This window comes from Epargyreus clarus, unplaced genomic scaffold (genome assembly GCF_041222505.1).
Source record: "Epargyreus clarus isolate Ecla_fem2 unplaced genomic scaffold, WU_Ecla_fem_2.2 ptg000015l, whole genome shotgun sequence".
NCBI classification, from domain to species: domain Eukaryota; kingdom Metazoa; phylum Arthropoda; class Insecta; order Lepidoptera; family Hesperiidae; genus Epargyreus; species Epargyreus clarus.
Genome location: NW_027332223.1, coordinates 5,247,327 through 5,275,325, shown reverse-complemented (window position 1 = coordinate 5,275,325; position 27,999 = coordinate 5,247,327). Strand labels below are relative to the sequence as shown.

At 34.0% G+C, this 27,999-nt stretch overlaps 1 protein-coding gene across 1 annotated transcript; it reads left to right on the top strand.

Annotated features, from left to right (window-relative positions):
- Positions 1-5: 5 nt before the first annotated feature.
- Positions 6-27,969, top strand: LOC140747877 (sodium-coupled monocarboxylate transporter 1). The gene is made up of 13 exons (XM_073080496.1): positions 6-536; positions 5,776-5,989; positions 8,138-8,297; positions 11,652-11,717; positions 18,778-18,829; positions 19,936-20,003; positions 20,600-20,754; positions 21,657-21,797; positions 22,940-23,164; positions 23,792-23,973; positions 24,478-24,722; positions 25,048-25,326; positions 25,762-27,969. The coding sequence occupies exons 2-13, from the start codon at positions 5,790-5,792 to the stop codon at positions 25,789-25,791; spliced, it is 1,803 nt and encodes a 600-aa protein (XP_072936597.1). The 5' UTR covers positions 6-536; positions 5,776-5,789; the 3' UTR covers positions 25,792-27,969.
- The last annotated feature ends 30 nt before the right edge of the window (positions 27,970-27,999 follow it).

Here is a 27,999-nt window from a genome sequence, read left to right as displayed (position 1 = left end):
GGTCGACTGAACCTCGGGACTGAATAGTTCAGACACACGGGTCTGTCAATGTGTGTGACACTTCGTAAAAAGTGTTGCTAATTTTGCTATAGCTACGTCAGATAATTCATTCATATTTATCGCGTCGAGTCTGAGTGCCGGGTGCGGTGACGACAGTATAGATACCTTTAGTTGCCTGGCAGTGAGTTACGCGAATCCGCGTGTGGTTATTTTCCGTGTGACAATGTGAGCGGCTCGTTCGTGTGCATTGTGAAATGACATTGACATTAGGCGTGACGTGTTGCGCGGGAAGTTCGAGTCAAGTTTCTACAGAGAATGTAGTGCCGCGCATCATAATAATTTCCAATAATCCACCTGTAGCGTCGCGAGTGTTTCCTAAGTGAAAGTAAATTGTGCGAACGAAGTTGTTGACATTGTTTACGCTTGGACTCTTGACTCCCTTGCGCCATTGGCAAAAGACCATATATGTGAAGAATTTATGACTACTTCCTGAATAAATAAATCTATAAAAGTATTGACATTTATTCGAATCGAAGGTAAAATATTATAATAATTGAAAAAGTAATATCAAATGATTTCTTACATAAAAAAAAACACGTAACTTATGTAACAAGTTAATTTTTTAGGTATCTGTGTCAGGAAATTGCCGAAATTATTAAATCTACATAATATTATTATTTAATTGCAGTGTTAGCAATTGCGTTGAAATATGATATAATGTATATTATTAATTATATATACGCGTTTTATTAGGGTGCAGGTTGGTTTATTAGCATAAAATATGATTATTAATATCATCTAGTAACAATAAATAAAAACATGGATAATGAAGGTGTCGAGAAATTAAGTCGTTATGATTGCGCAAATTGCGAATAAATATATAACATTATGTAAAGGAAAAATATCAGGAAATACTTTACAAGGAAAATCATTATTAGTAGTTAGGAATAAAACGTCCTTAGACGATTATCGCCACTATTGAAAAGGATTTTATATATTTTAGTTTTTTCCGCGACTAAGGCTACCAAGGCACTAAGGCTAGGAGCGTTCTTTACCAGTTGCTCCAACGAATTATCTGGTATTTTAAAATTAATAATAATGTTACTAATCAATACTTTAACGAGTTGACATGAACTAGCTTCACATACTACATGTGAAGCTAGTTAAATCTCATGGTATTCAACCGTTAGATTAGCAATCACAGACTAGTATAATAGTCTCGATACCTTGCGTAAAATTGCATCGGTAAGTTAGTTAAATTTAACGTTATTCGCTTGTCAGTTTAGTAATAGTTAACATGGCTCCTCGTTTGTTTTAATTTAAAGAGTATGGTAAGATTTTCTTAATAGAGTTCAATTAGGACTCCAAAGGCGCTGTCAGTGGGACAACATGATCACGTTGCCAGTAACCTTATAATAATATATGGGGCTATATTATGTATTTATATATGTATATGGGGTTAATAAAAGTTATGTAAGGTAGAGTACGATCCTTTTGCTCCCTCCCCCGGGCAGAAGGGGATCCATTAGGATTTCTCCGCGTAAAAGAAAGGTAGAGTATGATATCCATAGGCTGAGCAGTAGGACTTGTATTTACTTATCCTAGTTTTGTTATTAAAAAAACAATAAAAATGATATGTCGTACGCTTATGGTACTAAGAGTTATACAATATCAAATATAGTTGACGGAAACGTAGAAGCGGACAAACGAGTTTTATAATTATTAAGTAATCACAATATAGTCCAGAACTCTATTACCGCTTATTTGTATATTATTTTCATCGAAAAAATATTTTAATGATTTAACAGTATGTAGAGCTGATTGTATTGTTTCTTTTTCTTGTACTTATACAAAATATAGAAATTCATTATTCACATTACATTGCGATAACATACAACGAGGTTTTAATGTGATTTAAAAATGTGGTTGAACAAGTCTGCAACTTACATCGGTTAGACACTGTCGTGTTTCGGTGCACGCTGTCCTTGGTATTTACGATTCATTATTTACTTATACTTATGACAGGAATGTATAAAGGATAAAGTAGTGTTTATAGATAGTAGAGATGTATAGAAAATGTTTATTTTAAGGTCATGACTTAAATATGCGGCAAAAGTCGCGTTCCTATTCATTTCTACTATGTAGAGTTTTTTATATGCTTCTTAGCGCTATGATATCGAAGTCGTAAGGTTTGAAAATTGACTATTTATCTATATATACAACAATGGTGTTTATATGTTAGGTTAGGCATGATGGGTAATAAGTCAGAAGTATAAATGTCAGCTTTCTTCATTCGAGTAAGAATTTTTAACTTTTCTTTAAAGATAAGAAAAAAACTAAAATCTAAACAACATCTATCCAGGGCGGATTCTACGCATTATATAGGTTTTAATTTTTTAGCATAGAATTATGATGTTATTAATGTACAAATGTTACTTTACCGTACCTTCTCTTATTGTAGTTGATTAATAACCTGATGATATAATTGTTCCTTTGAATAGTAGAAATCGAATATAAAATTTAAAAAAAACGTATAATTTAATACCTACACTACATATTATATGTATAATACGTGTAATAACTTTTTACGTAATTATAATTTTATCGTCACAGTACTTATTTTATCCGTTAAGGCATTAAAATGAAATTGAATAATTTATTAACAAAATATACTCGTTTTATCACGTTTTTCATATAGAAATTGCTTTATTGCTATAAATAATGTGTAGTAATTTTGTTCCAGCAGCGTCAGTGAGCGATGTAAAATTAATTGCACTTGGATACTCGCGCACAGATTACATAATGACAGAGATAATAATTATGGTTTTAATTAATCTCAATTACTCTCATTTGATGCTCATTAATAAAATTATTTCAATCATTTTGAAGTAATTATGATCGAAATGTTGGTTAAGTTTGGAGAGGGCTCTTAAAATTAAATCGTTGAATTTGTTTAAATATTTGAGAATATGTTAAATTTTTGGATATAATTATAAGTTTTTACTGTAAGGTAGATTTTGGATGAAAAAAATCCTTTTATTATCTAAAGTTCTACGTAAGAATACAGTTATAGAGGTAATAGATGTAATCTTAGCAATTTCACAGTGCATTTAGTAAAATCACGGTACAATTAGTACTCTATTCAGCACGTTTTTTATTTGTAGTAGGTAGTAGAAAGGATCTTCTAATGATCTCGTGTTGACAAGTATGTGGGCAGAAATTACTGGTGTCTCGTATATATCCTTTCCGCCTGGGCAGTTTGCAAAGATGTACTCGTAAAAATATGTCCGGATTGTTTTCTTACGATAATATAAGTTGCTCTGGAGTAGCATCGTATTTGTGCTCGACCTCATGTAGGAATATAATGTTATCTAGGATTTATTATAAATGTCCATTGGTGGCAGTGGCCACTTACCATCAGTGGACTCGTTTGCTACTTGGTTACTGTCAATTGACGTTTTGACTATTTTGTATCCTGGCACCTATCAATATTGATGTCTATTGGTATTCATAGTTTAGTTTAATGAGAAAATCTACGAGCAAAAATATTTAAATAATTATTTTTACAAACTTTTTACCCGACTGCCAAAGAAGGGTTATTTATGAATATTACTTTGCTTTACTGGAAATTAAGATCTGTGTATTTTTAACATACTTCATAATGAAGTATTCGTTTTATACAGTCATTCTCCGACACGACTAGCTTTGTAAATATACTTACGTGTTACGCCATTATTGAAATGAAATATTTTCCTTTTGATCATCATGGAAAATTCTATTGTAAAAGAACAAGAATGATATGTTATAAGTTTTATAATCATAGTTTATAAGAAACGGAACGACTGATTGAAGTTTATAAAGATTTATCCATCGTAGGTAAATTATAACCATTATATCTGTTTATTCTACAGATACTCTCCCGCGAACGATTGCTTGTAAAACGATATGGATTTACAAACTGATATACTTGATATGTGTTATAGGCAACTTATACTCAATGAGATAAAAGCATTAGATGAAATCATATAAGCTGGCTGCGTGGAAGAAAATGCTTTTAAGTGATAATGTAGTATTTAAGTAAACCCAGCCACAGTTCGATGTGGCTATATCTTAAGTTCCCGTGGGTACATCGGGATAAAAATAATATAAAAACATTAATATATACATTTGCAACATAATGTTAAAGTTATGTGGACATAAATGTACATATATGTCGAAGTAGATTTTTTATGCACCACAGTTGATATAAAGAGAGTGATGTGCAAACAATAAAGATTATATCCAGCTATCCAAATGATCACGCAAATTTTCATTGAAAGAAAGGAATAAATATATTTCACTGCTAAATGAATATTATAATACACGTTGTAAGAACTTCGTAAAATAAATCTATTCGAATAGAAACCATACCAATCAATTGACACATGCTAGTATGTGGTAGGAGTCCAATGTACAATTGAGTGGCATCTTTTACTACGTTTTTCTCCGTCCGATCTATGTTTAGAATTCAGTGAGAGGATGTTTTGCTCGTATTCCAGATTCAATATAAGTGCAATACGCGAACTGCAGTAGGATTGTACGATCGCTGTATTTTTATCTTCATCTTAATATATGACTCTACTACGAGTATGCGGTAATAAAATAAAGTATACGTATTGATAAGAATTTCATTTAAAGATTGTATATTTACAAAAAGTAATTTTAGATTGTCATGTCTCAAATACCTATAGTATACTATTTAATAGGTATATTATATGGGTAAGTCTTTACGTAATAATGATTTGTCATTGTAGAACAAATTATATGTACTTAGCATTTTGTTAATTTAGTCGAAGACACTATTGCATATTACATCACTGTGTTCATAATTATGCATGCAAAGAAAAAATAGAATATGTTTTTATCATAAATCTTAATTTATCGACTTTTATTATGAGTCAGCGGCTAATGCATGTTATTCGAAGTCTAAATATAATCCAGATTGCAATTTTTGCATAGTGTAAATATCTCTTTGATCTTGTTCCGAGAACACAGGTAATGGAAACACAACTTATTATAAATAAATAAATAAATAAATTATTAGAGTGGTTGAAGAGCATGCGGTGCACCTGAACATATGGGGCTAGTGCATCTTAAATCAACCTCCGATAAGATTAGATTCCTACCTGAGGTCGGGCACAGATGCACCGCTACCTCTTAGGACTAAGCTGGAAGGACTGGGTAAAGCATGTCTCCCTTACTATACCCTTCAAACCAAAATACAGCAGCACATAACACTGTTGTTATTAGGCAGAAATAGCGTACCTTAGAATTGAATATGTTTTCGTAGGTGTAAAATAGGAAATCTAGAGCGAGAGTTTATAGACAATACCAGCACTACGCATAATTGGATAACTCAAGCAATAAATTGAATATTTAACCAGAACTTGTAAGTGACATTAGACTCGTTGAAGGTTTCAACGTCGGTGTTATTTGCATGTACGTACGAGTATCTTAGCAAAAATAGTCAAAGGAGTCACAGGTTTCGATAAAAACTTAAATGGAAAAAATATATAGATTTTTGTGTTACGGGGTGGATTTTAATAAAAACGAAAAATGGTAAGATTAAAGTAATTAAATCATAGTGAACTTACCGTAGATGGAGAATCTAAAGAGTTCATTTTTGAAACAAAAGAGTAAATATTATTACGCCACATGTTAATGTCGCTTATAATGGAACAAATTCTTAAAAGTAATGATAGGTATTCTGGAAATTTACAAATTAAATGTTTCTAGGAACAGTTACCAAGATGACGTTCACGATGACGGAGGGTGGTTTCGGGTTGGGGGACTACGTCGCGTTCGGTGTGCTGTGCGCGTCATCCTGTGCTGGCGGCGTGTGGTACAGCGCCGTCGGCTCCCGCAGCAAGGCGGTGGTCGACATCAGGGACTACCTGCTTGGTGGAAAGGCGATGTCGACATTCCCCGTCGCTATGTCGCTCATAGCAAGGTGAGTCTTGTCTATACAAGTATACATATAAATATTAAGTGTCCGTTTGTTTAAGCATAAAACAATAGCTTTTTACTGCACAACTACAATTACATATGAAAGTATTTATGGTGGACTACTAATAGGAAAAAATAATTATAAATTTTTTTGACCGTCCGTCTGTCTGTTTGTTTGTTCCGGTAAATCTCCGAAACGGCGGGATCGGTTTTGACGAGACTTTCACTGATGTTATAGAAAACAATTTTGGCTTTATTTGTACGAATAATTAGGGTTCTGCTTAAAAAAAAATGTAACTCATGAAAAATCTGCAATACTCTTTTAAACGCGGGTGAAACCGCACAGTTCGGGCACAGCTCGTTTGTTGCACATAAGATTACGTATGCTTCTCATCGACTTTCACTATTACATTCTCGAAAACGCGAAACGAAAATCGACACAGAAAAAAATAGATTATGTATTTCGTGTTAAATAAATTGGTGGTAATAAATGTAGGTATTAGAAGTAATTAAAATGTAGGAAAATTTACATTTGAATTAGCAGTATATAATTTAACAAAATTAATTTGAATACATAGGTAAAACCCCAGAAAATTAAGTACCTCATATAAAATCCAATTTGTAAAAGTTTTCTTGGTGTCATGGAACACTCAAAGAATATTTTGAAAAACTTACAAAAACCGATTTCTAATTAAGGATAAGTAGAAAAAAATAATGTATGTAGAAATAGATAGAGATAGTTTTGAAGTCGCAATATATCAATACCCAAACAAATATACAGCCAAATTGATAACCTCCTCTTTTTTTGGAAGTCTGATATAAACTGGTTCTCCAGTTCCATTTCCAAATTTTGAAGCCAACCTATCTGTCTCTGACCTTCGGTGGGTCAAGTATTTTTGCCTGGAAATATGTTCAATAATTATCATGGAGTCTCCTTAATAAATTATCGATTTATGTTCGACGAACTCTTTGGACGAGTTATTGCAATACCGGTTTGAAACACAGAGGGCTTTGGGTACTACCCCCAGCGACGCAGATATCTTAATGATGGATTCAGATTTATGTTCTGGATCTGAGTATTGTTGTATCGTTGATCTGGCGATGTCATCCTCGACACAAGGAATTCCAATGTGGAGCTGTAAGTGTAGAAAGAGTCTTTTTTCGGTTTGTTAAAGAATATGAAGTGCGTGCGTTAGCAAATCATTTGACGTACGCATGTTTGCACTTCGAACCGGAATTCACACGAATACGAGAGACGTCTAGATATCTAAGATAAAGTTATAAATACAGTGAGATATGGAATGGGTATGTTCGGTGCGTTTTAAGATAATAAAAATGAGAAACGAAAGTATTAGGTTAGGACAAAGGTCAATAACATTGCTCTAAAGAAGTAACGAGGAAAAAGTTTTTTAAAACCTCGTATATATACATCTTTGAGTACTTACTTTGAGCTTACTTAAATAAAATACAGTACTTGTAAATATTGAAGGTGATCAATATATAAAATGAGTACATATGGACAAGGCGTGTGTTGCTCAAGTAGATTGCCATGTAAGGATTCAGAAGGCGAAAAGATATTATAATAAAGGGAAATAAGTTGCTCGTGTCATATTTTTCTGTATAGTTTGGTTTTACTAAATATAATTTACCGTATCATCTATGGTCACCGTAGTGGTTAAGAAACTCGGCCTCTTAATGGAGGAGTCTGAGGAAAAAAGTGCTCTGTAAAGAACCTATTTTGAATAAAAAAAAATGGTTTTGATTTGATTTGATTTGAGGTTCAAATCTCAGGCACGCACCTCTGAGTATTCAAAGTTATGTGAATATTAGTAATTAATAATCACTTGCTTAAAAGTGTGTAATTGAAACCTGCATACCTGAGAAATCTTAAAAAAACCTTTCAAAGCAAATTCGTACATGGCCAGCGCGGTGGACTATGGCCTAATCCTTCTCATTCTAAGAAGAGACCTGTGCCCAGCAGTGGGACAGTAATGGGTTCATGATGTATGGTAAACTCTGTTTATTGATTAGCTAAATTCTGTTGCTTTCGTGTAACGGAGAGCACCTTAATATTTCAATCTTAGCTTTATACTGGTCTGTTAATTTCTTTATCAATTACAAAAATATGTTAATATCGTTTTATGTTTCACAGTTATGTATCCGGAGTGACGATACTGGGCACTCCGGCGGAGATCTACAACTATGGCACGCAGTACTGGCTGGTCATCATCGGGGTTTCCATGAGCTGCGTGATAGTGGCTACTGTCTATCTACCTGTGTTTTGTACACTAAGGCTCTCTTCGTCTTATGAGGTGAGTGTTTGAAAAGTACAAATTTTGTTAGTGATCAAGGTTTAATTCATAATTAAGCTGTGAATACCATATTAAGAAACAAAACACTTTTTAATCATGATTTATGGAACTGGTTTAACGTGGGAAAATTCTTTGACTCCGGAGGTTTCATCACAACACTTCATGTCTACATAATATATCGGCTGTATAAAATTAAAAAAACATTTGCACTTAGTCCTTAGGGATGAGCACTGACTATCAGTACCCCTACCATTAGTTCTCAAAACATCCCACAATTTTACGTTACGTTTACTCAATACATTATTCTGTTCCGTTCGCTTCAGTAGACTGAGTAAACGTAACAATAAGTAAGTGCTCCAGTGACGATGAACTGTTTTGTCTACCTCACATGTTCGCAAAAAAGAGAGACAAAACATAAAGCGCCATTTTGTCAATTTAGACATTTAATGTTACGTTACTGACACTATAGTTCAACACTTCTGACATTATAGGGCAAATACGTAAACAAATACCAAAACAGTCATATTTGTCAAAACGTAAAAACTCATGGTAAGGGCACAGTTAAACTGATCGTTTGCTATTTCACTATTATGAAAAAAAAACTATGGAACACAGCATCCGGTACACCTCAGTTATTTAAAGGCGACGCCGGCAATCATAATTGTTGTTTCACGGAATTTTGCTAAGATAAGAAATAATTTTCCTTCGGACGACCCGCGTGGCGGAGCGGTCACCATGCCGGTCTGACGCGCAGAGGGTCTCGGGTTCGATCCCCGGCCAGACAGATTTCTAAATGATGAATTTAGATTTCTGTTTCTGGGTCTGGGTGTTTGTGTATTTGTCTCTGTGTGTATCCATAGCACCCACGATACAGGAAATCCTAGTGTGGGGCTGTGAGTGTAGAAAGCGTAATTTTAATTATTAGAAAAGTATATTTAAAACTTTTTAAATTATGTACTTCCAGTTTAAAAAAAGCTTGAAGAGGTGTAAATGCTACCTGCAATTAGATCTAAATTTGTTGTCTCCAAGATATAGGGTCATATACGTAACTAATATGAGATGTTTTATCTGATAACAATAATTCAAACGGCTTAGTTTATCTTTTGAACCGGGAGAGAAATATGCCAGTTACATAACAATATTTCAAACCTTATTATTATAGTTTATTACAAAGATTCATGTCCCAGCATCTATTTATCATGAATGGATTACCTTTAGTCATCTTTATTAGATGCTATCTATCTATCGCTATCTATAGATGTTATCTTTGTGATTTATCACAAGTGGAGTCAATAGTCAATACACGAGAAATGTCGTGTGTCATTGATTTCTATTCGTTTTATAATACTTTCTAGCGATGTGATTCTAGTGCCTTCTTATAACGAGTGTGCACTTTAGTGGGCATATGTGTTGTAATTATATGAAACAATCAAATCAAATCAATTTTTTTATTCAAAATAGGTTCTTTACAGAGCACTTTTTGAATGTTAATACAACTACCACCACTTCACAAGGTGTTTCGTTATGGAGAAGAAGCGGCGAAAGAAACTCCATAACACATTAAATAATTATTGTATTTGGAAAAGATAGAGTGTATTGTATTCATGTGAATTTAAGAGGAAATTCGTGTAATAATTTGGTATAAAACAGCTAGTTGAGCTCTGTGTGATCTTTTGCACCACCTTCGTCTCCGCTATTTTTGCTCCATAACTAAATGGTTAAAGGTTGTTTTCAGGTTTGAAATGTGGGGTAGAGGATTATTTGTACTAGGTAAAAAATGTCACTTATCGATATTTGGTAGGCAAATCATTGAATAGATTGATTATTGATAAAGAGCATTAATAACATCACGTTTGTGATCATCTTTAACTAGTTCTGCTATTTGGAGTTATTCCACACTATAATTGTCTGCGGTCGCTACCTATAAAGAGTTTCACTTGTTTTACAAATAAGAGGAACATTAATTTACGATAATATTGTTTTTCTTCAAACAGATGCAATCTACAAGACGTTTATAACTCGATCTATTCTTGCATATAACCTTTGATCACCTCGGGCGAAATTTGAACTATATCTCATGCATTTTACGAACGTAGTAAACTGTTTGGTAATTTTATCTTCTATTTTCGTGATCAGTGTCACCGCTATACAAATTTGCATTTGAAATTTCTCTCCAATGACAAAAGGTGTTTTAATTATAGCCACCCATGATGGAACGTGTGTGCCGAGTGATCGATTACTATTTAGGTCAACATGTAAATGTTACCGTGTTTTGCAATTTATGCAATAAAAGTCTTGCATGCATCAAGGTTAATTATTTTATTATCTTATTATGTCATCTTTCGTCGTACGTCACCATAATATTTTTTTTTAATTTTGTGTATAGAACATTGTAACGTGAAGTATTCTTTTTTAAGATTAAAGACGGGATGGACGTTATAGATAAGAGTTTAATTAGACTTATCTATGACAATATTTTCGGGGAAGTAAAAATATTTTTTATATATTATACTAGCTGACCTGGCAAACGTTGTGTTGCCATATAAATAAAAAGATGTTAGGGGTGGTACAACTCTTATCACTTGGGGTATGAAAAATAGATAGTAGCCGATTTTTAGACCTACTGAATATGCATATAAAATTTGGTGCAAATCGGTAAAACCGTTTCGGAGGAGTACGGCAACTAACACTGTGACACGAGAATTTTATATATAAGTTTTTATCCATGATTTTTTATAGTTATTATGTTATAAACGCCTCTTATTAAGTACTTTTAGAACTCTTTAAAAACTTATTACGGTTGACACCATGTTTGGTCAACATATTTGTGATAGTAATGTCGTCATTGCCAAATATTGAAAAGTTGTGCTATTTCAAAACAGGTATTATTCTATAGCTTATTAAAATTACCGGCTGTGCAAATAATATAGCAGTATTAATACAAATCAATACCAACACTTTTGTTAAATATTGTTTTCGTAAACACATGTGTTTGTTGCCTAGGTTGCGCACAGCGATATATATTACGAAACAAATATCTGTAAATAAGTAGGTATTTTTGAAAGTATCTCACTCGGTTTTGTAAATAGTATTGTGAATGCCGAAGTTAGATGCACCGCCGCGGCCTAAAAACCGCTCCATGTGTTCGTAGCCTAATGTTAAAGGAGCTACGTCGTCTAGGGATATTACAGTATCAACATCTGTGACGTATATTTTGCAAAACATCACGTCATTATTACCTCATTTAAACATCAAAGATTTCCTTAAGCGAAGGAAGTTTACCACTAACACATTATCTAACATTTAACGTACTGGTGGTAATACATATATATTTATTATGGAATTTTGTTTCAGTATCTGGAGCTTCGATTCAATCGGCATGTACGAGCGGTTGCGTCGGTACTTTTTCTACTGGATGAGGTGAGATTTTTTATGCTTTAAAATTTAAAAAATACGTCCATTTTAATTAGAATGATATTGAAACAGATGAACAGTTAAATCTGTTATTAAGTAAATCTTAATTACACTCAATCAAATCAGCTTTCCAATAAAAGTAAATAAAAACTGATGCCATAGAGACGCGCAGAAATACACATACATTTGTAACGTGTGTGACAAATACTTGAGTATTTATTCCAGTGGTCATATAATAAAAGTCTATATGTGACAGTACCCACTCACTCAATCGCACTCGCTAACTAATAGGTTGACTGTTTGTCGCTTGCTACTTCATTTTCATAGACAATGGACTCTATATACATAGATAGGTTTATTACTAATCTTGTTTTTCCTCCTTTTTTTTATTGGATGAATTATGTTTGAGAAGAGATTTAAGGTCATCAGTCATTTTTTTGTAGCACAGTCTCTTATATAATTATTAGTGATGGATATTTATTCTTTTGTAGCGATTTGTCATTGTTTAAACAAGTGGTTAGCTTAAATAGATCACGATGTGGTCTTTGTACTTTGGATGATAACTATTCTCACGGAATCAGATCTCGTTATATCATGAAATCAAACATGATTTGTATCAGTAAAGATTGCAATTGCAAATTGAATGATCAGCATTTGTATTTCGTTCCGTCTTTGTAATGTGTATATTTTTTTATTTTACAAATAAAGATATAAGACATTATTATATTGTAATAATGCTAAAAATATATGTATAACACTTACATAGATTAGCAAATATTTTGTATCTATGTCTAGTAATTTCTTTTTGAAATGCCGACTCTGTTATATCCATCGATATACTACTAATAAAGACGTAGATGAGTCATACACGTTCGAAATTTGGCACATGATTCATGGGCTAATTGGCCTATGACAACTTAGTCACGGGCCGCGCGCCTCTCAGAATGGTCGTGTCTATGTCAAAGTTTCTGTGTTGAAAAGTGATTAAAAATGCCGTCTTGTGTCATGATATTTTGCACAAACTACAGCGGAAAAATCACCCAAGGTGGTGGAATCACTTATCATTCGTAAGTATTTCAATTTCAAGAAGTTATTATCGATTTTTCAATAATTCAAATTAAATTTAGCGTAAATATATGTCACAGATAATAGAGCGAATAAAAAGATGGGCATATTACTAAGTGTAAAAGAGAAGCGTTATGAATTGTGCGTATCCATGTATCATAGATTAAATTAATAAATAGTCCAGAAGGTACATTATTGGTATATATATCGTAAGAAACTACACAAATCATTTACTAATTTGAAAGTTATATTTATTAATTTGATGTTTAAGTCGATATTTTTTCTAATACTATTTCTGTGTAGTGATTGTATTTCTGTGTATGTTTTAGGTTCCCATTAAATGAAATAGGGCGACTAAAGTGGTTGGACATTGTTCGCAAGGTAAGAAGGGAAGACGATTCGCATCCAAATTATTAGAGTCGGACTTGCTCTGAACATACCATGGACGATGATAATTAAATCTTACAAAACCAATGAATTAATTTTTTATTTTGCCTGCATCCAAAAATCATACTAGTAGTTAATCATAAAACACTCTTGAACACCCTTCTCCATTCCTCCATTCGAATTACGTATTTTTCCCTTAATACTAATACCATATTAAATTAATGCATATACGAATTTATTCTCTCTATACCAAGCACATTATAGGTAGCTATTCAATTAATTCATATAGACGGATCAGACTTACACTCATCTTTAACGAATAGTCATCATGATTGCCACGCATAAAGTTATATGTTTATCCTTTTTTTGCATATTCAGTTAGACGTGCCGTGTTAGAGCACCTAATATGCCTTTTTTTTTGTTATCGAAGGGGAAACCTTCAAAAGGTACCCGACAACGTGGGAGCGACGCCGGGTTATGTGGGATTTTTACCGCACTAAAACCCCCTCGGTGGCCGTCCTCTGCGCTGCGTAGAGGGCTTCGGGATCTCCAAAGGAACACAACCGGAGTCCTCTTAGCGCGTTGCCCCGTCGGGCTCCGCCCAGGCGAGCTTGACGCTCGCCACACCATCTGGTGTGTACGATGGTATGCGACCACACATACCGTCGTCCTTCCCGGGGCCGCTGGTCGGGCGGTTCGAGCTCCCACTCTTGCCGCCCGCAACCCCGGAAGCCCCCTTTTAGTCGCCTCTTACGACAGGCAGGGGATACCGTAGCCCTATTCTAGTCCCGGAACTACAGGGACAACCTAATATGCATAGGGCTCGAAATGAAAGAAGTGGACTGTATTTTAACTGTTTAATTGGGATCGGTTACAAATTATCGCGAGCGTCCGTCTCTGCCCACCGCCGTAGGCCAAGTGGTCGAGGAGTGGGGCGACAGGCCGCGCGCCGCGGATGCCGCCGCCGGCGCACCTATCGCCCGCACATTAAGAGGCGAACATGCCGTCCTACTTGCTCCTCTTAACTATTTATTAGTGTGTTGTTTAAATATAATATTTATAAAGTAGTGTGTATTTCTCCCGATGAGTGCCACTAACAAGCGCCGGTTGTTTTGTTAGTAACCTATCTGCGTCTTTATTGAACTTGATAAACAATCTTTGTATAGCCAGAAATTTTTCGCTTCTTCTCCATATCGAAACACCTTGTGAAGTGGTGGTAGATGCAATTACATTAAAAAAGAATAAAGAACCTATTTTGAATAAAAAATTGATTATATTTTTAAATTGTCTATTTTAAACCAATCGATCTGTATAGATACATTATTTAAAGATAAAATAGAATAAACCATAAAATCTACATATTTTGTATTTAAATTATATATTTATATAATAAATTATTTAGTTAAAATGTACTATAAAATTTCTACGTAAACGGCGCACTAAAACATATCAACAGTTTTGTATATTTTTTACCTTCTGTCCCATTATTTCTTTGTCTTTGACAAGCATGCGGATCAATGGATAAGTGACCATATGTCCTGTTTTGAACGGTACAGTCCCTTTTTTCGATGCTTCGTCCCGTTGTCTCCGAAAAGAACCTCGGGACACAAAATTGGTCCGTTTTCCCAAATAACAGTAATGATAACTAAATATTAAAATCCATAAATTTAAAATAACAATGTTTTAAAAGCAAATTTCCGCCATCTTAATTATAAGTAACGTTTAATTAAGTAACTTCTAATTAAATAACAATAAATAGTAAAATTGTGAAAAAAGCATGGGGTGCTCCATTTATCAGTTTTCGAAAAGCGCCCCACACTTTTTCCTCAATTATACTATTTACTGTTCCTTAAATAATCCCTAGATTGAAAATTATTTTCTACTTTTTAGTTGATTTTATCATAATAACGTGTTTTTAGTTTTTTAAACCATATTTTTTCAAATAAAAAGTAGTTGACATAAAAAAATCGATATCCCGTTTTGACTGAAGTAATCAGTCAATATTTACGTAGGCATACACTTTAAACGCAATGTCAAACACTAGTTGTCTTTTTTTATCACATTGTTCTAATAGCTCTGTCCCTTAGAGAACATTTGTCTAAGTAGTGAAAGGTAAGTAAAATAAAAAACGTGCATGTGTGCTATCAATGGAGTTTCGCTCAAGTTTTCGGTCAAGTTAGTACGGGTATAACCTGTCTATAAGTATAAAATGTCATTGGTTATATCATTTCTAACAAGAATTCAGCAATAGAGAAAGTCAGTCATCACTCAGGCCATTGTATGCGATGCACAATAGATAATAATTATACATTTTAATTTTGATTGCATTTATAATTGTAAGAGGTCGTTAACCTTTATATTTGCTCAAAGATTTATACTATAGACACCTAATCCCGAATCAATCCAAACTGGAAAAATGTCTATCTAGTATTTTATTTGAGCGTAACATGTACATTGTACCTATCTTGAATGATGTGTTAAAAAGAAACTTATTGTAACGATACTGATATTGATAACACACTAAAAATGTATCATAATGGTTGCGTATCTATACTGGGTACTCTCCCTAGCCATGTTTTTTTATAAAATTTCTTGTGTGGAGAGCATATTTCTGACCTGTCCTTATATGTAGTTGGCTAGCAAAGATACTCAGAATAGGTGAGTTGAATCAACCCACTATCAATGCAGAATGAATGCAAATGATATCAATGAAGAATCTGTTAGGTGCATTATCAATAGGTTCTACTGTTTGCAAAACGCATTCGGACTGACTCGGATGTACATCATAAATAGTCAAGACCAGTGTTTCTCAAGCTGTTTGATGGTATGACTTACTTAAAGTGTTAAAATATTTCGCGACATTCTATCCTTTGCTGATATTACGTTTGTTTTATTTTGATACTCGCACATTAATTAGATAGCGTAAGTACATAATTAAGTAATTTCTCTTAAATAACATTTTCTTGATAATAATATATTTATTATATAATATTTTCACTGAAGTGATGTGATTCGCCGCGACATGCTAAACCGTTTGTTACCCCCGGAGGTTGATACAAAGGTTGAAAAACACTGGACAAGATAAATACCCAAGACGTATTAATTAACGAAATGCACTTTGTACTTCCACGTAATTTAATCTCCATTACTCGTCTAAACAGGAGCTCTTGTGCCTGAAGTGAGTTGCCTCAGCATTGTATGTCGATGGGACTATTCACTCTTAATTGAATGGTATATATATGCTGTGAGTTATATATATATGTACTATTATTATGATGTACACAAACCTGTGAGATTCTTTTTATAATTGAAATGGAAAACTGTGTGGGTGCCACAGAGGTCACTGCCACTGATGGAGATCTGTAACCGACACACTATGTAGAAAGGGTGTTATTTGAAGCCCATTATAGATGCGCTGCCATTTCTGAAGTCTTAGACGCTTCCCAATAATGTGAGTCAGTCCGCATGCTTTCACCCTTTGCCACTGTGGAGCCTCTGTTTTACATTGTTATGAAGGTGGTAGGACCCTTTGTGGTTCGACTCCGGCGGCACTAATGCCACACCTATTTCTGCCTAATAACAGCAGTGTTAGGCGCTGCTGTGTTCCGGTTTGAAGGGTGTGGTAAGGGAGACAGACTTTTCCCAGGCGTTCCAGCTTAGTCCTCAGGGGTAGCAGCGCATCTGTGCCCGACCTCAGGTAGGAATATGTAATCGTATCTGGGGTTGATTACAGATGTCCATGGGCGGCAGTAGCCACTTACCAATAGGTGGGCTGCATGCTCGTCTGTTACTCTTATATTATAAAAAAAAAAGTTGATTACAGAGTCCATGGGCGACAGTGACCAAAAGCCATCAGGTTAAGTACATGCTGAATGCTACTTCAATGTTATTAAAAAGTTATTAATACTCACATGATTTGAAAAACGGTCCCGTGCCCAAAGGGTAAAAACAGAACCGTACTAAGCCTTCGCTGTTTGTTCGTCTGTCATAGAGCTCTATCACTTGAACCGTAATAGGTAGGCACTTGGTTCAGAGTATGCATAACGGTAGCCGTTATAACCACAATAAACTTTAATTATCGCTTTATCTATCTTTATTAATAATGAGACCTTTGTAATTTTAATAATGCATTTACCTCTATGGCTGTTATGATTATAAATACTGTAAATAAATAATAAATGAAATTTTGGTGGTACAGAACCCTCCTTACGGGAGTATGACATGCACTTGGCCAATTTTAATTTGAACTTGTCCCTTTGCGTAAGACGCCGAATTTGATACAACGGATCTATTACCACGTGGCTGAAGTATAAACGACCAATTCTCCTTCAATGTAGAGGTCGTTAGCTCGTTGGACTTTACACGGCGTACACACAAACGTAAACACCAATTGTACGAGTACTAGTAGGTGGCAATGTGATTCGTGATTGCGATTCAAAAAGTATTTCCTGGATGTACCGACATAGTTTAAGAATACTGTTTGGTTTTTGACAACAACAACACGATTTCAAGTGTGTGACGTAATAGATTGTTGTTTTATGTTTTTTTTTTGTTATTTTGTAAGGTATTAAATTGCAACAAAATAAACGCGTCACAAAGCGTTCTTAATGAAGCATTATTATTTTCTTTAATTATAAATTTGAGTCTATTATTTATTTCATTTATCATTAAAATGAAAGCTAATTGTAAGTAGCTGTTTGTTTCAAACGTAGACAAACAAAAAATAAAATTGTTTTTTAAGAAAAAGAGTAGACAATTCAAACAAATATTTATCATAAGAAAAACGATGAATGAAATTTTGCATGATTATGTCATAATTGAAAGAAAAATAAATGGTTTATTTTGTCATTAAAATACGGATATTTTAATTAGCTTACAACGTAATTTAATTAATTTCGCGCTTAGTAAAGTTTGAGTCTATTTTTATTTAAATTGTTGGCTATGGATTGTCGTGAATTGACTCGTGAGATGCGTAAAATAAACAATAGGCAATAGTCAATTGGCCGTTTAAAAATGAATGTATTTACACGTGGCGTTGTTGCTTATGTACGCAGTAAACAGCTGCACTATGCTATGGAATATTTTGATAGTAGTTGCATCATATATGCGTTCCAACTAAGTTGTCAGTTTCAAGTTTATGAAATATCATAAACTTGAAACTTATTTTCCAATAAGAAAATACAAATTATAGTGTTCCCAAGGATCGCGATATCTTTGTGAGCACTATTTATATTTACAATCGCATAATAAGACGATAAAGAAATTGGATATTTAGAAATATACGTTTAAGGAGGAGTTTTGGCTATAAAGTCTTCCTTAAGCCCACTCTCCCACAGTATGGGGTAGAGGGTTATTTAATTTATTGAAGGAAACGGCAACTAACTAAGTGAACTAAGTGGCAACTGCCATCCATAGAAATCTGAAATCAATCCCAGATATGATTGACATCCTACATCAGAACGCATGACGTGTGGGCATCTTCGACTTGAGAGAAGATCGTCCTGTCCTATCTAGGGTTGATTATGGGTGTCAAAGGGCGACATTGACCATTTCCTGACGAGTGCTTGTTTTGCTGTCTCCGTTTCAAAAAATATATTTAGTACATTCGTTTCAGGTTCTGTTCCTGCCTATGGTGGTGTATGTTCCTGCGTTAGCGTTTAATCAATGTGAGTATTTTATAAGTACCCTTGCATACGTATTTTAACATGTGTTCGAGAGAGGCTGTGTTTTATCTTCACAATGGAAATTAAGATCATGTCACGGAGAAAACGTTTCGTTGATTGTTTAAAATACTCACAAGACCTATGACATGAGAAATTATTGAATCAAACTACAAAATACAGTCGATTACTTTCAAGTAAACTTCATTATTAAGACATTACAGTCGATAGTGATGTTGTTGTTGTTATGCTATTATGATTACAAGTACCTTTCTCCAACGCGTTGCATGCAAAATATTGTTTATTTGTATGAATTGCACAAAAGAAAAGAATTCACCAGAATAAGCCGTTTCGTTGATGTTTTCAATGATATTAAAGACAAAATTAAAAATACATGTGAATTTATTACGATCGAGGAATTTTAAAACGAAATAAAATGCACCGAAATTTCTGTGAATGTCCTTTATTTTTTGTGTTGTTATAATTATGTAAATTTAAACTTTAATGCGGTCTGTTCGAGCAGGTAAGATGCGAATAAACGGGTTCAATTAGGCAGGTAGGTATATTTATTGAAGTAAGGTCGGAATCTATACCTACGTAGAGACATTGTTATTGAAATGACTTTTTCAATGATAAATTTGTGTAATTATAATTATGTAACAGAATTAATTTAAATATTATTTTATGTTTCTGTTGTTTTATTATAGCCAGATTAGTCTGTATTTTAACGACTTTTATGAACGTATTTATATGAAACATCATTGTTCTTTCATGCAGCGAAACTTCTTTGTTATAAAAAATGTAGTTTAAAATTATTATTATTGTAATAAGAAATATATTAATGTATAATTCTATAACATAGATAAAAATTAAGTTAATTTCAATAAAATTTAAACACAAATATAGTGATTAAAATATGAAGAAAAAACTTTAGAATATTTATTCAAAATTATAGCTTAATTATTCATAGTGCACGTAATTGTGTTATTAAATATTTATGTTATTTAAATTAGTTATATTTAGTTTGTTGTTTTACGTAATGAAAATTATACTTTTATTTAATTCGTTTTTGATTCCTTTATATTTTATGTTTTAATTTTATTTCTTTCCAGTGACTGGTTTTAATGTTTTTGCCGTCGGTGGCGTAATGGTGGCTATATGCGGCGTTTATACAGTATTAGTGAGTGGCATTATTTTCTTTTTATTTATTATTATGTTATTATTGTAATTATTTCTTGCGTTGATTTCTGTTTGTCTTATGTTATTTTAAAATAATATTTTTTCTATGACGATGAAATCATTATACAATTATTATATAAAATAAGGAAATAAAATTAGCATAAATCGCGTATTGGTTTTTTGTTTTTGGTTTTATCAGAGGTTGGAAAATTTTCACCATTTCAACCTGTTCTTAAAATTGTAAAGCATAGATATATTTAATTGTTATAAAATGTTGCTATGGAAAATGATAACTCTACTAAAATTAACAGGTTAATTTACAAAAAATATTTCAAATAGTGCCCTTTTAAATTTGTTTATTTATTTTTCTCTTTTGTTACTCTCCCTTTTACTAATTTTATAATAGTACTTATTTCTTCTTGCGCTGTAGAGCTTCAAGTTATTTCGGATCACTTCGGACTTAACTACAAATTATTTGTCACGATGTTTAAAACAGTTAAAGCAAGCGACGATTAACGAATACGCACATCACTACTAAACTCAAAGAAATTTTAAAGTACTACAAATTTTATTAAACACTATTTTTTCCCCACTCAGGGTGGTCTACGGGCGGTAGTGTGGACGGATTCAGTGCAGACGGGCGTGATGTTCATCGGCGTGTTGTTGGTAGCGGCGGCCGGCACGCTCGCGGTCGGCGGCGTGCGGTCCGTCCTCAACATCGCTAACGAGTCTGGAAGGCTGGAACTGTCTAAGTAAGTTGGTTTTGTTCTACAAAATCCTATGAAAATAAGAGTTAAAAATGGATTGATGAGGTAATCTTAGTTATGTTATATAAAAAGAGTGATTTTTTTAAAGTGAAACTATAAGAAATAGCGAAAAAAGATAAGTTACGAGGACAATTTTGATATTACTAAGAACTGCATCATTAAAAATAAATAAATATTTATTTTCCTACGCGGGAATCAAAGTAGCTCATTTGGAAAAAAATATCTGTATTACAGCATCATCAGATAGTGTCGCTTATAACGATCAAATTCTAATAATAAGTGACATGTGTGTTTTTTAAAGTGATTTTGAGTGTACTTTGAAATATTCCGTAATCATATTCAGTTGCGAATTTTATATTTAAGCCGGTTCACGTAAGGTTATAGCAATTAATTAAACAATAGGTAGGCCTCATTTAAATAGGTCGGCATAATGATAAAATACGTACCTATAGGTTTTGCCACAAGTAGAAGAATGATATAACTCATAAGGCTTTTTAAAACTATTTATAAAACTTTTTTAAGATGGTAGAGTCAGTACGGCTTGACCGGGGAGTTACCACCGTGACACGTGTTTCAGGCGTAAATATACAGGTGGACAGTAAGCTTATTTGCTTATTTAGGTACTCACCTTAGATTTTGGTTCTGATTGTTTAAGTATATTCTTGTGTGTTTGTGTGTATCATGATCAGGGTACTACCTAGAAAATCGTACAAAATATTTGTAAATTTAAAAGTAGTAGTAAAAAGTTAGACGCGTTATTCTGAAAAAATCAACGTTAAAAATATATTTAGGACAAACTACACCTGTTACAAATATTCAAATTCCCGTATTATCGTATAATAGTTTTATTATAATTTTAAGAAATAGTAATGTATATTCCTCCTTAGTTGGAGTTTCTCGCCGTACGAGCGTCAGACGGGTTGGGGCGCGGTGGTAGGCGGCTTCCTCTACTGGACCTGCTTCAATTCCGTCAACCAGACCATGGTCCAACGGTATATTGCACTACCGTCCAAAAGGAAAGCTATCACGTAAGTACACAGGTTTAATTTAGGTTAGATTAACAGTTATCGCAGTTTGCAATATGAAACCATATTGCACATCAATATGTGCAATATGGTTCCATATTGCAAATGCACATCAATATGTGCAATATGGTTTCATATTGCAAATTGTTTTATTCAATAATTTGCCGTCAAGGATCTATTAACAATGGTTAAGTTATTACAAAATATTCAGCGTCAATAGCCAAATTGCAATATATAACATATTAAACATATTGCCTGAACACTCGCGCTGTAGAATCTATTCACTGAGTGGTGCGGTCACAAATGTATTGTGTCATCTATTAACACATATACATATAAGTGCGAAAATCATTTTAATAATAACTTAACAGTTTCGATTTACTCTTTGAATCTGAAAGGTTTATAAACGGTCTAATTTTATGGCCATTTATATATGGCAGTATTGGTGGAAATTCGGGAAACCTCGGGAATTTCCTGATGTCAATATAATTAGCACTGTATACCGAGTAGGCATTATGCAGTAGTCATAATCATCACAACTAATGGCTTTAAATTACCACTTACGAGTGATAAGTGTGCTTGTGACGTCACAGGGAAAACTGGCACACGAGACAGCAATGTCAGTCATTGTTTGATTTGGATTTAAATGTTATCATCAAGTTTATATTAAAGTACTTACTGTATCAAAGGTTATAATGGTTTAAGTAAATTATCATTAATTTCAGTCTTTTCATAAGAGATGTACAAAACACTGAGCAATTCTGTTATTATCATAAATTATCCTTGTATTAACTTTTTGTAAGGCTATTAAAATAATATAAATGAAGTAAGTTTCATTTTATTTATCAAGACTAAAGTATATTGCAAAGGGCGTCGGTTTTTTAGTCAGAGATTAATGTGTAGTTAAAATATGGAATCAAGTTATTATTTGTACTGTGTCCTGAGCATAGCATAGCATTTAATAATATTTTTATAAGTACTTATTTCGTTGGGTTATTTTGAAATGTACAATCTTATACCTATCTATACACTTTCATTTGTATTTATTTATTCACACATATCTTTTGCGTTAACAAAACAAACGAAACAGAAAATTATCTTATACGCTAAGTTGGCAAGATTTACCAAAACACATACATTTCCAGCGCTTTAGGTGTGTTTTGCATCGGGGCAATATTGGCAATATCGCTATGCGTGTGGTGCGGGCTGACGGCGTGGGCCGCCTGGGTGCAGGGCGGCTGCGACCCGCGCGGGGTGCCGCTGGTGGACGACCGCCTGCTGCCGGCCTTCGTCACCTATGTCGCCCAGGTGCAACACCTGCCGGGTCTCGCTGGCGTGTTCCTCGCTGGGGTGTTTGGTGCTGGGTTGAGGTGAGAGCCATTTTCGAACCCTTTCATATTTTTATAATTTTTTTTTTATAATACAGTAGTAGCAGACGAGAATGCAGTTCACCTGATGGTAACTGGCTACTGCCGCCCATGGACATCTGTTATCAAGATACCTGATATATTACAACTGTACAAGATATTTCCACCTGAGGTCGGCCACAGATGCGCCGCTATTCCCTGAGGACTATGCTCGAACGCCTCGGAAAAGTATGTCTCCCTTACCACACTTTGCAAACCAGAACACAGCAGCGCTTAATACTGTTGTTATGAGGCAGAAATAGGAGTAGCGGTGGTGCCGTCGTAGTCAAACAACAAAGGGTTCTACCACCTTCCCCCAAAAATGTTACTATCTAAGTTTTTAATTTGATCTCCCCATGTCGGTCGGAAACCTCTAGTTGGCCGTGAAAGTTAATAGTTTTCACGATGAGTTCTTAGTCCATCCATGAGTAGTATTATGTTCCACCAGATATAGTTTGCTGCTAGGCCTGCTAGTCACGCCCAATAGCGAGATATATGGTCTGAAGGAACGTATACCTATGAGTACCAGTTATACTTGTATGTTATTTCATAGTAAAATAAGATTTTACTTTATAGTTATTTTTTTCCTAGTTCTCTATCAGCGGTACTAAACGCCTGCGCACTGGTTGCCGTGGAGGACATAATGCACGGCTGGCTGCAGCTCCGTCTGAAGCCGTTCGTCGAAGGTTTACTAGCGAGATCTGTCACCGCTGCACTCGCTATCATTTCTCTCGTGATGCTGATCGTCATTGAGAAACTCGGTGGTGTGCTTGGTAAGTTTAGTACTGGTAAAACTGCTAGTCCGCTCTGAATATAGAAATGAATCGCGTCGCCATAGCAAATTGTATTGCTACACCTGATCGCAACAACTTTAGAGCGGATTAGTAGTTTGGCGATTATTATACCATTCGTACTATTGTATAGTTCTTAAATATTTAAGTTGATAATTGTATTTGGAGGTAAATCATTATTTTCCAGGACGCGTATTTGTATTACTTTCAATTCGCACTTTCGCTACTTGAGAATGTATAGCTTATCTTGGTTTACATTAATAATATTATTTACGTTGAAAAAGTAAAACCTTAATTTGTGTAGATATAATTGGAGGGTTTGTTGATACTGCAACCATAAGATAAGATAAACGAGGTTTCTAGTTGTAACTCGGTACCAATGAAAATTCGTGTCTACAGACGAAGTTAATGTATTAGCAGATTTGTTTTTGTTTGCTCCAACCTAGTTAGGTTTTACTATTAACGATTTGTAATGTACATTCATAGGTGTAGCGACAGCTCTATCAGCGATCGCAGCCAGCGCTACCTGTGGGATCTTCACCCTGGGGATGGTGTGCTGGTGGGTGGGTCCTAGAGGAGCAATAGCGGGGGCTATAGCGGGTGCCTTAACAGCTGGTACGGTATCGTTGGGGACTCAAGCAGCCGCTGCAAAGGGTCTCCGGGCACCACCCTTGAATATCACCATGGAATGTGCCGCTAATGCGACTTTTGTTCCGCTTATGGATACATTGGTGAGTACCTAAGCGTCTTGACCAAATTCGTTGTAAGGAGCCGGTGTTATGGACTATCAAATTAGAATATTATTCTAAAAGTCCCGTCGAAATAAGTTCAGACAAAAATTAAAAAAAAAATGAAAAGATTTTTGCATTACAATTGCGCACACACACATGCATATTTTATTTTTCTTTTCAACTATTTAATATTTAATACATATTTAGGAAACCCTTGTGTAATGGAATTCAAACTAAAGCAGATATTTCTTATCGATAAATATATTTACATAATTATTGTGTTTGTGTTGGAATCACAAATCTCATAAAATGTCTCTATCGCCAGGACCCCGAAACAGTATTCCCGTTATTCCGAGTATCGTACCACTGGATCGCGCCTATGGGTCTGATAGCTACACTGACAGTGGGTGCTATCGTCGGCTGGTTTTGTGATCAACGGGATAGCACCAAAATGGACGCTGAGCTATATACCCCGGTCATATGGCGATGGTTGCCTCAAGAGGCACACGAGAATGCAGGTGAAGTGAGAAGAGCGATAGCGGCTAAGGACGCGGACATTCCACCGCCGTCCGCTCCGCTCATACTTGGCCGTGTCTCAGATAAGGTAAGTAAGAGAGTGTGATGATCTAGTATTGTAGACAGTTGATTTGGTTATTAAAAAGTATTTTGAAAGTTTGATGTTTTTATTTATACTAGTCTATTGTAATTTAAATCCTTATATGCTATATAGTAAGTGTATCTATTTTACATTAGATTTTTTAACAGATTATTAAAATGTGTTAGCTTGTTGGCTGTCAAAAAATACTGGGTCGATTTTGGTGTCAAAATATAATATCTAATATTTCACCTGAAATATTGGCGTCAGGATAGCTCTTGACGCCAATTTTTTCAGGAATCGATTTTAATTCAGAGAACAGTTTTGTTGATATTGTAATATTTGTCTCATAAAAGGTCTTTTTCCCATAAGTAAAAAAATTGAGTTTCGCTTTACATGTGTAGCATATATTTTTTATTTACATTATTTTTGCTCCACTTTCAGATTGAAATGAACGGTGAACCGAGTAGGTGAGGTATGAAATATAATTTGGGAAAATTGTCGATTGTCGACAAAAGACGGGACGTGTCTGAAGGGCATGTTCTGCATCTTCTCTAGAAGAGAAGTGTTTATCTGTGGAATTGTAAGATAAAAGAATCAGGCGTTAGAAGACATTTATAAGAATACGTTGTTCATGGCTGTGTAATTGTGTAAACGTATATTAATTCGTAGGCGATAAATAATCTAATTGAAAATTAAAAGGTAATGATTTCAATAAGGAAGTGTCCTGAGTGGCTTATATTGCACGCTGATTAATTCAGACAGATTATTCCATATTGCACACTTGTGTGATCATAAATAAAAAGTAATAATTTCAATATGGAAGTGTTCTAAGTGACTCATATTGCACGCTGATTAATTCAGACAGTATGCTCATTATTCCATATTGCACACTGGTGGGAACTTTCTAAACTGATTGGTTTATATTGCACGCTGAATTTCGTGCATTTTGGCTTTGTGTCTTGTATTTTGATATAAATACTATTCCATCTTCATGATATAAACCCTTAGTGGTCACGTTCTGGCAAGACACGTTCATTCGATTTTTAACTTTAGCGTTTAAAATAAAAAATAACATTTGAAGTGCATTCCCTACATGATATTTGTTTTCATAATAATATGTGCTCGAAAATGGACTGTATTTGGAGAGGGCAATTTGAAAGCCCTTATTTTTAAAATATTTAATTTTTAGTTATAAGTTTCTCTTTGCGTACTTAAGAAGAGTTTACAAATGTAATTTGTAGCTTTTATTTATTAATAAGGTAAGTATATCGAATATTTTAAAAATATTTATAGTATTTGGTTTTGGTGCCATTATTGCCACAAAAGAAATAGTTTAGTGATATTAATTAATATTAGTAAATATCAAACAATCTCCATCTGTATTTTTTGATTATTGAATATTGTTTATGTAAACATTAACTCCCGTAGGTATACCAGTTAATATTACATTAATTCTTATAATATGGAGTGACGAATGTACGTGTATTTTGGGACCAAAACATAGGAGTAGTAACTGTGTATGCAGTTCAAATGGCCTCGTCTTCATTGGAATATATTCCCGGATGTATAAAAGAAATAAACCCCTGTACGCATCACCTCAAAGAAGTGTAATAGACCTATCTTAAAAATTGGATTTTGTATCTACCTGTACCCTTACCATGAGTTTTTACGTTTTGACAAATATTACTGTTTTGGTATTTGTTTACGTATTTGCCCATACAATTTCTAATCAGCGCCCCTGGCGGATGGTGTCAGAACTTGGAAATTGTATGGGCTAAGACAGAGGTCTTCCCATAGAGTACGTATTTAAAAATAATTATAGGGAAACTGCACGTAGCATCATTTAACTGAATCATTAGCTATTTGACAACAAGCAAAATATAAAAGCGGCAATTTTTTTGCTCTCAACAAATTGTCAGGCGCTAAGAAAAATATAATTGCAAGTTCAATATGATGATAATCTTGTATTAATTTTTAAGTTCAATATTGTCCCATTGCTAAATAAAGGTTGTAATAACTTCTTGCCGTTCCTTAGTTTACAATTATATAAAATTTAGGATGTTATGGTGAAAATTGTTTTTGCATCATTCCTGTAGTATGTGAAAATAGGTTTATAAGTTTTGTTAATTAATGGTACTTGATGCGACACAAAAGTGCTTTTTCTAGTTTACAAAGTGTTTGGTAAAACATTGGTCTCAAACAACGTAAGGGCAGTTTTTTCTGCAAGATAGTGTTATTAAGCGTCCATATAGCTACAGTTTCTATACGCGTCTATTTCATTTTCATCTCCTATTTTTATAATTTTATCCATTGTACTTTTCTTCAAGTAAATTAAGCGAACTCATCGCTTAATTTGAGAGACCTGTTTTACCAAATTGCCAAAAATAATATGAATTATAAACTTACTGATAAGTACTTAATTTTGTAAATGTGTGTCTTTATAGTAAATGTACCAGCCATATTTCGTAATATATAAAATTGTCAGTATTTAAGTACTTAAATATCGAATAAAGAAACTTTTCTCGATTATAACAGTCGAATATACATTAAGTAATATTATTTAGTATGTACATTAAAAGATAATTATTTAAGAATAATGTAATTGTAATTTTCTTTTGCTTTTGATGTCTAATTTATATTTTACCTCGAAATATATACTTGTATTTATATGAATATGTA